Raw genomic sequence first — 14,701 nt, forward strand, 5'->3', positions numbered from 1 at the left:
CAAGATGGAGTCAAAGTAACAGCGTGATCATCACCGAGGTATAGACTCCTATATGAAATTCTGAGCTACATTGTATTATGGATGTGTAATAAATCAGCCCAAAAGTTTTTCAGATGCCCAACAATAATTTTATTTCCACAAAATATGACATTTACACTGTTCCACTAGACTATTATATACTATTACAATCTCAAATAGGAAACATTAGAATAGTGTGTAGAAATATAGTTACAATTCACCATGCCACAGTGTACCTCCACATGTGAGTTTAAAGTGATAGAATAAATACATTTTAGAAGAAAAAATGAAGATGAGAAAACTTTGGCGCAATCCTGTAAGTGTAAAATAAAATTAAAATAAAAAAATAATTCTGGAAAATCTGAAGAATTTTTTTTATTTATTTCAATAGTCAAGATAGTTGTCCAGACCTATGTGCTGTTATGAATCTTGGAATAGCATATCTGGTCCCCGTTCAATCATGGTTCCTGATGAGCTTCAGGAAAGGCCCATGTGAGGTTTTGAACCATGAAAGTGATTTACAGTACTCCCCCTCTATCTTTCAGAGAGCAATCTCAGAGTGTTGACTGCCATCCTCTACCTACTGTACCAAGTTCTTCAACCCACAACATGGAGGGGATACTCTGGCTGATTTAAAATGCAATGACACATATCTGATGATGTGCTGCACCAGAGAAATCTCGCCCTGTGTTGATTCATTCATATTTCAAATATGCAGGATAAAATCCTTGGCGCTCCATTCATGGCAGCACAACCTCATGTTAACATGGTTCTACTCTGGTTACAAACAGTCAAGTACGTAGAATATACAACAAGCCCTCAGTAGCAGTAATCAGTAGCAGGAGAATCAGAAACAATCAATTATTTTAACTCTAGAGAAGACCAAAAAAAATTGTATACTAGATTTTTTAGTGTTACCAAGAAGAGCACAGGTTTTCCCATACATCTCTGCTGCATACAAAAAGTAAACCAGCCAGCTGGTTTGTAAATACAAACAACTAAAATATGAATTAAGTGTTTGACATTAGAACTATTTTTTCAGTTTATCATTAATACAAATGATTATTATACTACTAAGAGACAGTGTAATGTAATGAGAGGCAGAGTGAAAGAAATAAAGTAGTTTTGTTGTAAAAGCCCCTGTTAAAATACACAGATTCAGTGTCTTACTTATATCAAGTTAATGAAATAGAGGTGAATGGTCCACATCGATGTGACACATTAAAATAAAGCTAAGAATGCCTGTGTCGTTTTCCCATGCATGTGTATTCATGTCAGAGGAGTTGTAGCGTATGCATTTAATGTTTCCTTTTTGTCAAGAGTACACCCACGCAGTACAAACAGCAACATCTACAATGTCAATGATGCACATTGGAGAGTGAAACAAAAACAAAAGCACATTGCAACGGCACAAAAATACAAAATTTTATTTTTCAAGGGCCAAGAATTTGGACGTTTTCTCTCTATGCCTCCGAATGTCAAATCTCAGTGCGCTATGAATGTCCGGTGTGGTGCAAATAAGACAGTATGTAGAGGCTACGTGTGGGTAGATAAAAGCCCATTGTCACTTTTTCCTTTGAATGACATTTTAATTAAGCAGACTAAGGGCGAAAAGACAGGCTATGCATTAGGTCTGTATTCCTGCTGAGTTGACTCAGATCAACTGAAAGGATACTCAGGGGTCAAGAACCGGAAGACAGGCGAGTGGCAAGCTGTTCTGATTTCAGCACACATAAACAATTCGACTTGCACACGCACATTCGTTTGCAGCACAGACATACACACATGCACAAACATGCATGTGCAGACAGACACACACACGGACATACACACGCACAATATGCAGACGTACACACACACACAAACTCCCACATTTTCGTTCCCTCTCCCTCCCTCACAAAGACGTACGCAGGCACACAGGCTCAAACACGCAAACAAAAGGACATTGTTCATTTGGGGATGAGGGTGGAGCTTCTTCTGAAAACCCTCCATTGTTAAGCCAGTGCACACCAGGTGCATTGTGCCACATGGGCCAGCTGCATGAGACTGACTCATTGGCTCTGATTGGCTCTGACTACACCATACCTACAATGCAATGTTCTTCTAACACATTCAAGATCCGGGGGCGACAGAAATTAAATTACATTTCCCAACCAGGAAATAGAATAGCTTGGTCATTTTTGGAGAAGATGACCAGATACTGTCAGTTGTATCATTACAGCCCTTATTCACTTGTACGTTGATTTTGCTTTGGCCACATAGAAATGTGATATTGTGACTTAAGTGGCCAAAGCCACATAGAAAGTGCTTCACAGAGAAGGATTATGATGTTAGCTGGCTAACTTTAGTACCCCACTTCAGTAACTTAACAACATATTATGGGCCCCAATTCAATCAAAATCAGTAACCAGGTTTAAAAAAAACAATACTCTTCCCTTGCAGCGAGAAAGCAAGTTTGAAATAATATGCGGTCGAGTTTCCTTCTGCATCACACTGTAAATATTGCTTTGTTGAGAACACCAATCCAAAAGTGATTTGGATTTGTGAAACCTGATTACGGACAGCTCCTGTCCTTGAGAACATGGACTGATGTCATGGGCGTGGTGACTCAAATCAATTAGGTGTGACATACATGACAGATGAGTGACAGGCCAGGGACAAAACAGTACAGAGTAACCCACCATCCATATATCCTGAGACAGACACATGACTAACAACAAAAAATAGAGAAACCAAGAAAAGTTGAGTCTGATTTTCCTACTTTTACAGTATAGACACCAAGCCAGCTGGTGAACTTCAGGATAGTATTTTACATTAAGGACGTAAAGCAGACTATGTAAAAGAGCCAAGGGAGGAGAGGACCAAGGGCGTAGACTAGACTCATCGATTACCAACCCTACCTGCATTTACCGAGAGTAATTGATGAATCACACCTAGACAATGGCAGTATATACAGTTGCATATGGCCAGCCACATGTGCATACCTTTCTCTTTCTCAGGTCCGTATATAAATATTATCTATTGTCATATTACATACTGATATGCATATATTCTATAACTTTATAATTCTATAACATGGGTTATTTGGGCTATACAGTAACTTTAGCCCCAGGTCTAGTGCTGTTGTGCTGTTGTTCTGGAATCTGAGGATTGCAAGGGGTTCATCGCAAATAGAACATTTCTCATTGAAAACCACCCATTGAAGCCTAGTTCAAATGGTCTGTTCAATTTCTCCACATCTTTCTTGGTTTTAGCTCCCCTCATTTGAATTGATACAGGAAATGATAGACAGGGGGTAAACCATAACGTTCCAGCCACATTTGACTCCAATGCCTTTTCCTGGTTTTCAGTGTTGCACTACAATGTCCACAATGCGATGGTTTCCCATTTCTCTCTCTATCAAGTACTTTGCACACTTTACACCTACGGCCCCCCAGACGAAAGCATCGAGTTTAAAAGCTTTCCTACATTAAGGGATTATTCATTCGCCCCACCTACATCACCTTAAATATCTGATTAAATGTCTGATTAAAGGGTTACATCTGTTGTCTAGTGGTGTTTGTTGAAGTGGTGTAGATCAAAAGGCAGCCACACACATACACACACACACACACAAAACAGTTCAAAACAGTGGAGTTGTCTTCAGTGTCCCTCATGTACCCTTTTCCCACCAGCTGAGGGAATGAGTGAGATGGAGGGAGGGGGGTAGAGTGATTTGACCTCCATCTGCATCGCTAATGGCTCTCGATCACTACTGGCTCAAAGACACCAGCAATCACCCTACAGCAAACACATAAGACAAGGAAGGGGTTCATTTCTTTCTTTTATTACCTTAACAAGTGATATGTTCTTGATCCTCATAACATACTGTACACAAATCACCTGTTTCCCAGTTGTATCCCACTCAGGGCTGTAGTCCCATCTTTGCTGACAAACAGTCTGAGGTTGCTGTCTGTGTGTGGAAGCAGGAATGAAAGACAAGAAAGAGAGAGAGGGCACACAGAGGGATAAAATAGTGAGAAGCACAACGTTATCACTGTGTGGTCAGGCTCACTGTTGTCATTTTCTATGAGCTATTCCATCAACACAATTGGCCCAGAGTCGTCCGGGTTAAGGTTTGGCCCGGGGTAGGCCATCATTGTAAATAAGAAGTTGTTCTTAACTGACTTGCCTAGTTAATTAAATGTTAAAAATATATATATACACAATCTTCACAACTAGTCTTCACCGTTCCATCATGGCTACTCTCCTTCACATACCTTCTTTATGGTTGTTGACATCAGCAACTAGTCTTCACTGTTCCATCATGGCTACTCTCCTCCACATACCTTCTTTATGGTTGTTGACATCAGCAACTAGTCTTCACTGTTCCATCATGGCTACTCTCCTTCACATACCTTCTTTATGGTTGTTGACATCAGCAACTAGTCTTCACTGTTCCATCATGGCTACTCTCCTCCACATACCTTCTTTATGGTTGTTGACATCAGCAACTAGTCTTCACTGTTCCATCATGGCTACTCTCCTCCACATACCTTCTTTATGGTTGTTGACATCAGCAACTAGTCTTCACTGTTCCATCATGGCTACTCTCCTCCACATACCTTCTTTATGGTTGTTGACATCAGCAACTAGTCTTCACTGTTCCATCATGGCTCCTCTCCTCCACATACCTTCTTTATGGTTGTTGACATCAGCAACTAGTCTTCACTGTTCCATCATGGCTACTCTCCTCCACATACCTTCTTTATGGTTGTTGACATCAGCAACTAGTCTTCACTGTTCCATCATGGCTACTCTCCTCCACATACCTTCTTTATGGTTGTTGACATCAGCAAAGTTCTGGCTCTGGATGATCTTGTCCACAATGTCGTCGGCGTCGATGCGCGTGTCGTCCACCCAGGTGGGGTGGCTTTCCACAGAGTCCTTCTTCCTCCTGGCAGGTCACATGACATGGTTACCCAACAACACCTGATCGAGGCTCTCTCAGTCATCAGTGATTGTGGTGCAGTTAACCAGTAACACCTGAGCAAGGCTATTACTGTCAAATACTTTTTTAGGTCGTCGTCGTCTCATTATATGACGTGTCAAATACTGTTCTTTGACGCGCATCTATTTGACACGGTACGTCGAAACAGGGTTCGATATGTCACTGTGGAAAAGTAACCAGCAACCCCGCAACAGATTGGATATTTGGGAATAAATGTAAATGACCTCGAAAAATATAAATGTGCGTCTGTGTGTTTGTATGTGTGGTGTGCGTTTGTGTCTGTGTCTGTCTATGTGTGCGTGTGCTGTGGCTTGCCTGGAGGGTCTATTGGAGAGCAGGACAGCCCGTAGGGGCCGTATGGGTCTCTCAGGCTTGGTGCCTGGCTCTCCTGGTGTCTGGGGGTCTGCTGCGAGGGGGATCTGGGTAGGGGTGCCCAGGCTCCCGGACGTACTGCTGCTGGTTGAGGCATTGCGGCGGTGGGTGAGGTCTGTCAAGCTGGAGGAGCGAGAGTGTTCCGTGCTGTAGCCTGGGAGAGAAGGGGAGGGTATATTAGACCCCCAGACACACGCTGTGTGTTCCGTGCTGTAGCCTGGGAGAGAAGGGGAGGGTATATTAGACCCCCAGACACACGCTGTGTGTTCCGTGCTGTAGCCTGGGAGAGAAGGGGAGGGTATATTAGACCCCCAGACACACGCTGTGTGTTCCGTGCTGTAGCCTGGGAGAGAAGGGGAGGGTATATTAGACCCCCAGACACACGCTGTGTGTTCCGTGCTGTAGCCTGGGAGAGAAGGGGAGGGCATACAAGTATATTAGACCCCCAGACACACGTTGAGTGTTCCGTGCTGTAGCCTGGGAGAGAAGGGGAGGGCATACAAGTATATTAGACCCCCAGACACACGCTGTGTGTTCCGTGCTGTAGCCTGGGAGAGAAGGGGAGGGCATACAAGTATATTAGACCCCCAGACACACGCTGTGTGTTCCGTGCTGTAGCCTGGGAGAGAAGGGGAGGGCATACAAGTATATTAGACCCCCAGACACACGCTGTGTGTTCCGTGCTGTAGCTTGGGAGAGAAGGGGAGGGCATACAAGTATATTAGACCCCCAGACACACGCTGTGTGTTCCGTGCTGTAGCCTGGGAGAGAAGGGGAGGGCATACAAGTATATTAGACCCCCAGACACACGCTGTGTGTTCCGTGCTGTAGCCTGGGAGAGAAGGGGAGGGCATACAAGTATATTAGACCCCCAGACACACGCTGAGTGTTCCGTGCTGTAGCCTGGGAGAGAAGGGGAGGGCATACAAGTATATTAGACCCCCAGACACACGCTGAGTGTTCCGTGCTGTAGCCTGGGAGAGAAGGGGAGGGTATATTAGACCCCCAGACACACGCTGTGTGTTCCGTGCTGTAGCCTGGGAGAGAAGGGGAGGGTATATTAGACCCCCAGACACACGCTGTGTGTTCCGTGCTGTAGCCTGGGAGAGAAGGGGAGGGTATATTAGACCCCCAGACACACGCTGTGTGTTCCGTGCTGTAGCCTGGGAGAGAAGGGGAGGGTATATTAGACCCCCAGACACACGCTGTGTGTTCCGTGCTGTAGCCTGGGAGAGAAGGGGAGGGCATACAAGTATATTAGACCCCCAGACACACGCTGAGTGTTCCGTGCTGTAGCCTGGGAGAGAAGGGGAGGGCATACAAGTATATTAGACCCCCAGACACACGCTGAGTGTTCCGTGCTGTAGCCTGGGAGAGAAGGGGAGGGCATACAAGTATATTAGACCCCCAGACACACGCTGTGTGTTCCGTGCTGTAGCCTGGGAGAGAAGGGGAGGGCATACAAGTATATTAGACCCCCAGACACACGCTGTGTGTTCCGTGCTGTAGCCTGGGAGAGAAGGGGAGGGCATACAAGTATATTAGACCCCCAGACACACGCTGAGTGTTCCGTGCTGTAGCCTGGGAGAGAAGGGGAGGGCATACAAGTATATTAGACCCCCAGACACACGCTGAGTGTTCCGTGCTGTAGCCTGGGAGAGAAGGGGAGGGCATACAAGTATATTAGACCCCCAGACACACGCTGAGTGTTCCGTGCTGTAGCCTGGGAGAGAAGGGGAGGGCATACAAGTATATTAGACCCCCAGACACACGCTGAGTGTTCCGTGCTGTAGCCTGGGAGAGAAGGGGAGGGCATACAAGTATATTAGACCCCCAGACACACGCTGAGTGTTCCGTGCTGTAGCCTGGGAGAGAAGGGGAGGGCATACAAGTATATTAGACCCCCAGACACACGCTGAGTGTTCCGTGCTGTAGCCTGGGAGAGAAGGGGAGGGCATACAAGTATATTAGACCCCCAGACACACGCTGTGTGTTCCGTGCTGTAGCCTGGGAGAGAAGGGGAGGGCATACAAGTATATTAGACCCCCAGACACACGCTGTGTGTTCCGTGCTGTAGCCTGGGAGAGAAGGGGAGGGCATACAAGTATATTAGACCCCCAGACACACGCTGTGTGTTCCGTGCTGTAGCCTGGGAGAGAAGGGGAGGGCATACAAGTATATTAGACCCCCAGACACACGCTGAGTGTTCCGTGCTGTAGCCTGGGAGAGAAGGGGAGGGCATACAAGTATATTAGACCCCCAGACACACGCTGTGTGTTCCGTGCTGTAGCCTGGGAGAGAAGGGGAGGGCATACAAGTATATTAGACCCCCAGACACACGCTGTGTGTTCCGTGCTGTAGCCTGGGAGAGAAGGGGAGGGCATACAAGTATACTAGACCCCCAGACACACGCTGTGTGTTCCGTGCTGTAGCCTGGGAGAGAAGGGGAGGGCATACAAGTATATTAGACCCCCAGACACACGCTGTGTGTTCCGTGCTGTAGCCTGGGAGAGAAGGGGAGGGCATACAAGTATATTAGACCCCCAGACACACGCTGTGTGTTCCGTGCTGTAGCCTGGGAGAGAAGGGGAGGGCATACAAGTATATTAGACCCCCAGACACACGCTGTGTGTTCCGTGCTGTAGCCTGGGAGAGAAGGGGAGGGCATACAAGTATATTAGACCCCCAGACACACGCTGTGTGTTCCGTGCTGTAGCCTGGGAGAGAAGGGGAGGGCATACAAGTATATTAGACCCCCAGACACACGCTGTGTGTTCCGTGCTGTAGCCTGGGAGAGAAGGGGAGGGCATACAAGTATATTAGACCCCCAGACACACACTGTGCATGCACATACAGCATACACACACAGGATTGTCATATAACCCTATGAGAGGTATTATTTATCCATCATTCTCCTCCCCAGTCATGAAATCAAGGAGTCTTTCAGATCAACTCAATCAAACCATATTGAGTTAGTCCAAGGCGAAGATGAACACCCTGACTTACATTTTTACATTTAGCAGATGCTCTTATCCAAAGTGACTTACAATTTGTGCATTCATCTTATGAAAGCTGGGCGAGAGAACAACATATCACAGTCGTAGCAAGTACATTTTCCCTCAATAAAGTAGTAGTTATAAAGAAAGTCCGTGCATTTTTTTTTGGGGGGGGGGACAGGACAGGAGACGGGACGGGGGACTTGAGTAGCTATGGCCCTGTGGCAACATGCTCCAGGGCAGAAATTCCCCTTGGTACAGATTTACAATCAGCTTCCCCTCCACCAATCCTAACCTTAACCATTAGTGGGGAAAATGACAATCTGATCCAAGATCAGAGCCTAGGGGCCACTTCACCCTACTCCTGCCAACATACACAATAGTAAGTTTGGCAATCTTAAAGAAGTCCTGGCGTCGTGAGGGAGTTTGTTCCACCATTGGGGGGCCAGAGCAGCGAACAGTTTTGACTGTTCGCTGCTCTGGCCCCCAATGGTGGAACAAACTCCCTCACGACGCCAGGACAGCGGAGTCAATCACCACCTTCCGGAGACACCTGAAACCCCACCTCTTTAAGGAATACCTAGGATAGGATAAAGTAATCCTTCTCACCCCCCCACCCCTTAAATGATTTAGATGCACTATTGTAAAGTGGCTGTTCCACTGGATGTCATAAGGTGAATTCACCAATTTGTAAGTCGCTCTGGATAAGAGCGTCTGCCAAATGACTTAAATGTAAATGTAAATGTTAACTGACCTGATATCTTGCTCTGCTGGCTGGCGTAGCTGGAGTTCCGAGAGTGTCCTGTGTGAAACACTTCATCTGGGCTGGACAGGTTCTGTTCCAACTGCTCCCTCGGTAGACCTGGAGCCACAACACAACACACAAGATGATGTTAGCTTCTGTGGCATGAAATTCAACAAATGGTGTCCCACATGGACAACAGGAGAGTCAACTTATTTAAAAATACACAAATAAAGCATTAAATAGATAATACAAAGATAATAAATTAAAGTGAAAATCTGCATTGGGTATATATATTTTTGGGCTTTGTTTTTGTTTGAACTGCAGATGTGATTCACTGTCGTACCAGAGTTGAGAGGAGCTGAGGGGAGTCTGGGTTTGAGGGGCCGTCCTGATGATGTCCTGGTGACGCCCCCTGGGGGAGGGTTATAGTTGGCATCGGTGCCCTCGCCCTTACAGTCCAGCTGCAGGGAGGGGTCCTGGCCCGGGATAGAGACGGACTTGGCCGTGCTGGGGGGCCTACAGGATCAAAGGTCAAATAAAAATAAACCATTCAATCATTTCATAGTTATATTATGAAGTAATCGTAGTAAGCACTAAATACATATATTAATTGGATCATATTTTATATCATTTTAACCAAGAGCCCCAAAAGACAGAAAAGACAATGAATGAGGAAAACTCTTTGGGATGAGAGTGAAAGAGAGTGAAAGGAGGAAATCCTAACTATGCAGAATCCGAGGTGACTTATTTTATGATATCAATTTTGGCCAAAAGGTGGCGCCAGAGGTCCAACTCACGTTTTAAAGCAGGGATCCCCTGACAAAAGTGTGATTCCAATAGTAACCTAGAAAAAAGACAACAATATTATAATTATTATCACACATCATCTTTATTGATATTATTGTAAAATGTTACAACAGAACACTTTCACTACTGTTTTTTCCCCCCTGATTGCATTCAAAACGACAGCACGTATGGTAGCTCCGTGAGTAAGTTTGATAAAAACCGTCAGGTTAAAAATAAGCCAAAAGAGTGGCCCCTGGCAAGATCAGTCTATTCATCCATTTACTGTGCAAATAACTGTCCACTCTAAATGCCCAGTGGGAAAGCTAACCGTTCATTCAACTTGAACAATTCCTGAACAAAACTCAGCATGGCCTTGATCTCTCTGTGCAGAGTGCAGAGGACATGTCTTTGCACATGGGGCTTCGATGAGCTCATCTGAACGTGTGTGTGTGTGTGGTTACCTTGAGAATGGAGTTATCCTGTCGAGTGTTCCTGGTATCGTAGCCCTCGAGAATACAGCAGTGCACGGTGGAGCCTGAGCCAGCAAACTCTGCCATGTTGAGGTCAGCAAAGCCCAGCTGCAGGGAGGGTGAAAGAGAGAGAAAATGAGAGAGAGAGAAAGGGAGAAGAGAGAGGGAAGAAAGAGAGATGATGATGATGATGATGATGATGATGATGATGATGATGATAACAAATTGCGTATAGAAAATCTGTACACTGTTATCAGAATAGGATGCCAATTCTCTGGTATACCGGTACTCATGTGGTTACCAACTATCCATTAAATACACCTGCCCCCATTGTAATTAGGCTTTCCCTTGCTATTGCTGTACTTAGGCTTCCTTTCAGTGTGAGATGGGTGGTTTCAAACCAGCTCCCCAATGAGACTGGCGCATACACACATCATGCATTTTGTATAAGCATGACGTGTATTCTCGCTTTCGGCATGCCATTCCAGTATTTTTACTCTACTGGGTGGGAGGTGAGCGCGGGGCTAGCACACACACCACCCCAAAGAGCGGCTACATAACTATCCATGTGAGGATGGCGAGGTCACCCAACCGTGAAGCCTCTCACTCGATGAGGGACAACTAGTGCTCCCTCACCTACTTCTCTGTCTCCTCTCTTCTTCCCTTTTTTTCTCTCTGTCCCCTTATCTCCCTATTCTCTCTCTCCTTCTTCTATCCATTTAATCTCCCCCTCTCTTTTCTCTCTCGGCCTCCAGCCAATCCGGAAGAACACAAATATACCATAACATAATATGTGACCAGCCAGCAAAACCATTTCTGACGGGGTAAAGGTGCTGTTGTAGCGTTGGTTCATCTAAGAGGAAATTACAGCAGGATTTCAACAGCATACTTTACTTATACAGGCTTAAGATTTTCCTGCTAGTTGTTGTCTTCGCTATGCTCCATATCGATTCGTTTAGCATTCAGGAATCGACTCACTCAAATCTGAATCAATCTCAAAACGGTTCCGGAGGTCTTTATTATAATGGTATATTGACTTAAATGAATGTTCCACTCCAAAGATGATGTTCAGTGGGGAGATAGCTAATATACAAAACGACTAAGTCACTAAATGCAGCCCCAAACATTGTGACAACATTCACAACCACTACACAAACAAGCACAATCTTGGGTAAACATGACACTGACCTTTTTACTGTTTCCCTGACAACGTAGAGCCTTTGAAGTCATGTGACTACCTCCCTAGTGACAAGATTACGCAATTTGGCGTCATGGTTGCTTATGAGACCACAAACCATGATAGAAACTTCATTGTAGGTTCTCTTCTAGGCCAAAGTGTTATTGTATACAATATAACGCTAATCATGTCTATTAAAGAAACTTGTTTGGGTATAAAAAACATGATTAAAAGTTGTTAGGTGTCATATCCTGACAGAAATAGTTATTAATGGTATCTGTCATGCTTTACGACAGTGTAAAGTTGTATTTATGACTCGCAAATACAGCCATCAGCTTCACTTTTTTCCACTTTATTCAATGTCACCTAATTGATGGTCATTAGTCGGTAAGTGTGACTCACCACAGTTTAAGGACAAGTATGATGGCCACAGGCGAAAGACCATGGGTAGATAATTAGCAGAAAGCAGATTTAAAACTAGATTGGGACTAAATGCACTCAACACACTCATAATCTTGTCATAGCAATACAGTCGAGATGCCAAATGATTTGGTTGAAGTTCGACTGACTCATGGTCACCACCAGTAAAAGTACTGGATTCATTTGTTTCACTTTTTTTTGCCTTTGAGGGCTTTAATCAACCAGTCTTGCCAGTCATCTAAACTGTGAGTCACATTAGAATCGACATATTATCCTACTGCTTTGACGTGGTCAGAAGACAAGGTTTCACAACCAATGTGCGGATCACAAACCGTTTCTCATTGGATCCACAATAGTGGTATGTATTGGAGTATTTTCATTCACAAACTGTTAGCTTAGTATCTTCACACAGCCACTCCATCTCTGACACACATCTCTGGGCTGGAGTGCCATGAGTCTGAGTGACAAGCTAGACTACTGTTAGTTGGACAGACATTGTCCTGTACTACTGAGAGGAAGCAGGACTGGGCAAACACATCCGAACTTAGAGAACTAATAGTCCTTTTCCACAGTCATCTTCCTCTTGCCCTCTGTGTCAAACGCCTACAGACCCAGAGATGCCAAAGACCTCCTATACTCCCCTGCCACATGCCCTGCGGCTAGTGAATTGCAGAGCAAGCTGACCGAGGGTATCATTATATTTCTCTCTTTATCTCTAATCAAATCTAATTTTACTTGTCACATACACATGTTTAGCAGATGTTATTACAGGTGTAGCAAAATGCTTGTGTTTCTACCTCCAACAGTGCAGTAGTATCTAACAATTTAAAACAATACACACAACATAAAACCTTTCTTCTCTCTCTCTCTCTCTCTCTCTCTGCTAATTCAGAGGACATTCCGGTACAGTGCCTTTTTCCCGGATGAACGGGATCAGCAAATATGGAGGAAACAGGGGGGACAGGGAAGCACAATCTCAATGATAACATCCACACAGACACAGGCAGGCAGAGACGCAGGCCAACACATACATCACACGCACAGACACACACACAAGCATGCACACATTTCCTTCTTTAATGGACAAGGGGAGGTCGATGTCCTCAAACTTGTGCCTTAAGGCCACCAGTCACATGCCTTTTCAATAATCAGCACGAGAATCATGATTGGCCTCTGCCCTGTCTCTTGCCACTATGAGTGCTTCCCAGTTCCCATGCACTGTCTTCAATGTCAAAAAAGACAATCCATTTTCCTACTAAACAGTGTGTGGCAATAGACTAAAGATGTTATTATATCTTAATGCAGTACTTCTTCTGAAGCACAAGTATAGACACTATGAATAGGCTACCATATGTCAGTCATTTCTCGAAATCCGAAGGGCCTGTTGGTAATGGTGTCACTATCCACAGTACTTAGTTACGGTTTTGACTGGATAGAATACAGCTTGTTTAAAATTGACTTTTCGTAGCAGGTTAGGAGAACTTACGCAGCAGGTTAGGAGAATAAAAGTAACAGGTAAGGAGAATTAGGTTAGGGTTAGCAAAAATGCTATATTTTCCAACTTCAATTTGACATGCGCTGTATCCAATCCAGACATCACCCTTAGTTACCTGTGTTAATCACTGGCTGGGTTACTTGGTAGGTCACACCTACAAACTTAGGTCAGGGTCACCGACGAGCTAAAAAGGTACTGCACACAGTTTACTATCAACTAGTGGAAACCCTATAGACTATAAACACTATGGTCCATGTCACTGTCCTATTTTCCCAACATCCCCAAAAGTCCCATCCTGTGTCACAATGTTTTGTCACATGTATGTCATACTACAGTTAGTTGGCTTGAACTTTGGACTTAATTTACAATGACCTTACTTTTACCACAGCGGTTTTACCGTTATTGAGGCTGTAAAATGTACTGTAAAACACTCTGTAACACAAACACTGCTCCATATATACTGTACAAATGGTGTGCCAACTGTACAGACGCCCAAACGGCCACACAAACGTAGTGGGGCCTTCAATTTTGTGCAGATATGGGTTATTCATTTTAAAAGAAATTCTAAATATAGTTGATTTATTTATTGTCCTGTCATGATGGAACGGTTCCCAACCCTATACCCTAGACACTCACCTGAGCGAACCACACACTAAGGAGAAGTCCATGTTTGTTTTATAGTCCTACTGCAAGTAGCCGATACGCAGCCAAGACAGACAGATTAACACGGTCAGAGACCCACTAAAGCAGCACTGGCACCTAAACAGTCTGCGCCAGCCTGGCAGGGTTGGTCCAACAAAGCCCCCGGATGGGTGAGAATAATATACAAGGAATTTATCAAAGCTGCTAATGAGAACCTTGATTATCTTGGGAATTTATCAAAGCTGCTAATGAGAACCTTGATTATCTTGTACCTCGCCGGTGGGAATTTCGGTTAGGTGCCCCCACCCAGGTTGTGGCAGTGCTGATGACACTAGCTGCAGTAACCCATGGGGAGGGGGTCACACTTGGAAAATTAGAGAGGGGGCAAATTATTGTAGCACAAAATAATCAAAATGTCGGACTGCACAGAGATACTTGGGAAAATGGTCACAACGGGGGACCAGCATGTGTGTGTTTTAGGGTAGGGGGGTATCTGAGCTCCATCAGCTAGGACTTGGTATTTGGTTAATCAAATGTCCCCAATATTGCATTCCTTCTCAACAGCTACAACTGTATATGCATTTGCACAT

At 44.8% G+C, this 14,701-nt stretch overlaps 1 protein-coding gene across 4 annotated transcripts in view; it reads right to left on the bottom strand.

Annotated features, from left to right (window-relative positions):
* Window positions 1–111: 111 nt before the first annotated feature.
* LOC135544723 (early estrogen-induced gene 1 protein-like) overlaps window positions 112–14,701 on the bottom strand; it is a 67,202-nt gene continuing 52,612 nt past the window's right edge. For 2 of the 4 annotated variants that reach the window (XM_064972565.1, XM_064972567.1), the window contains 8 exons: window positions 10,369–10,485; window positions 9,919–9,965; window positions 9,465–9,640; window positions 9,131–9,238; window positions 5,324–5,534; window positions 4,830–4,954; window positions 3,901–3,970; window positions 112–3,798 (listed from right to left, as the gene is read on the bottom strand). In XM_064972565.1, coding sequence (XP_064828637.1) covers window positions 3,753–3,798; window positions 3,901–3,970; window positions 4,830–4,954; window positions 5,324–5,534; window positions 9,131–9,238; window positions 9,465–9,640; window positions 9,919–9,965; window positions 10,369–10,485 — 900 coding nt within the window. In that variant the 3' untranslated portion in view covers window positions 112–3,752. Of the gene's footprint in view, window positions 3,799–3,900; window positions 3,971–4,277; window positions 4,955–5,323; window positions 5,535–9,130; window positions 9,239–9,464; window positions 9,641–9,918; window positions 9,966–10,368; window positions 10,486–14,701 lie in introns of all 4 variants that reach the window. The other 2 variants (XM_064972566.1, XR_010456367.1) reach the window with 2 other exon arrangements.

This window comes from Oncorhynchus masou, chromosome 8, assembly GCF_036934945.1.
Source record: "Oncorhynchus masou masou isolate Uvic2021 chromosome 8, UVic_Omas_1.1, whole genome shotgun sequence".
Classification (NCBI taxonomy): Eukaryota; Metazoa; Chordata; class Actinopteri; order Salmoniformes; family Salmonidae; genus Oncorhynchus; species Oncorhynchus masou.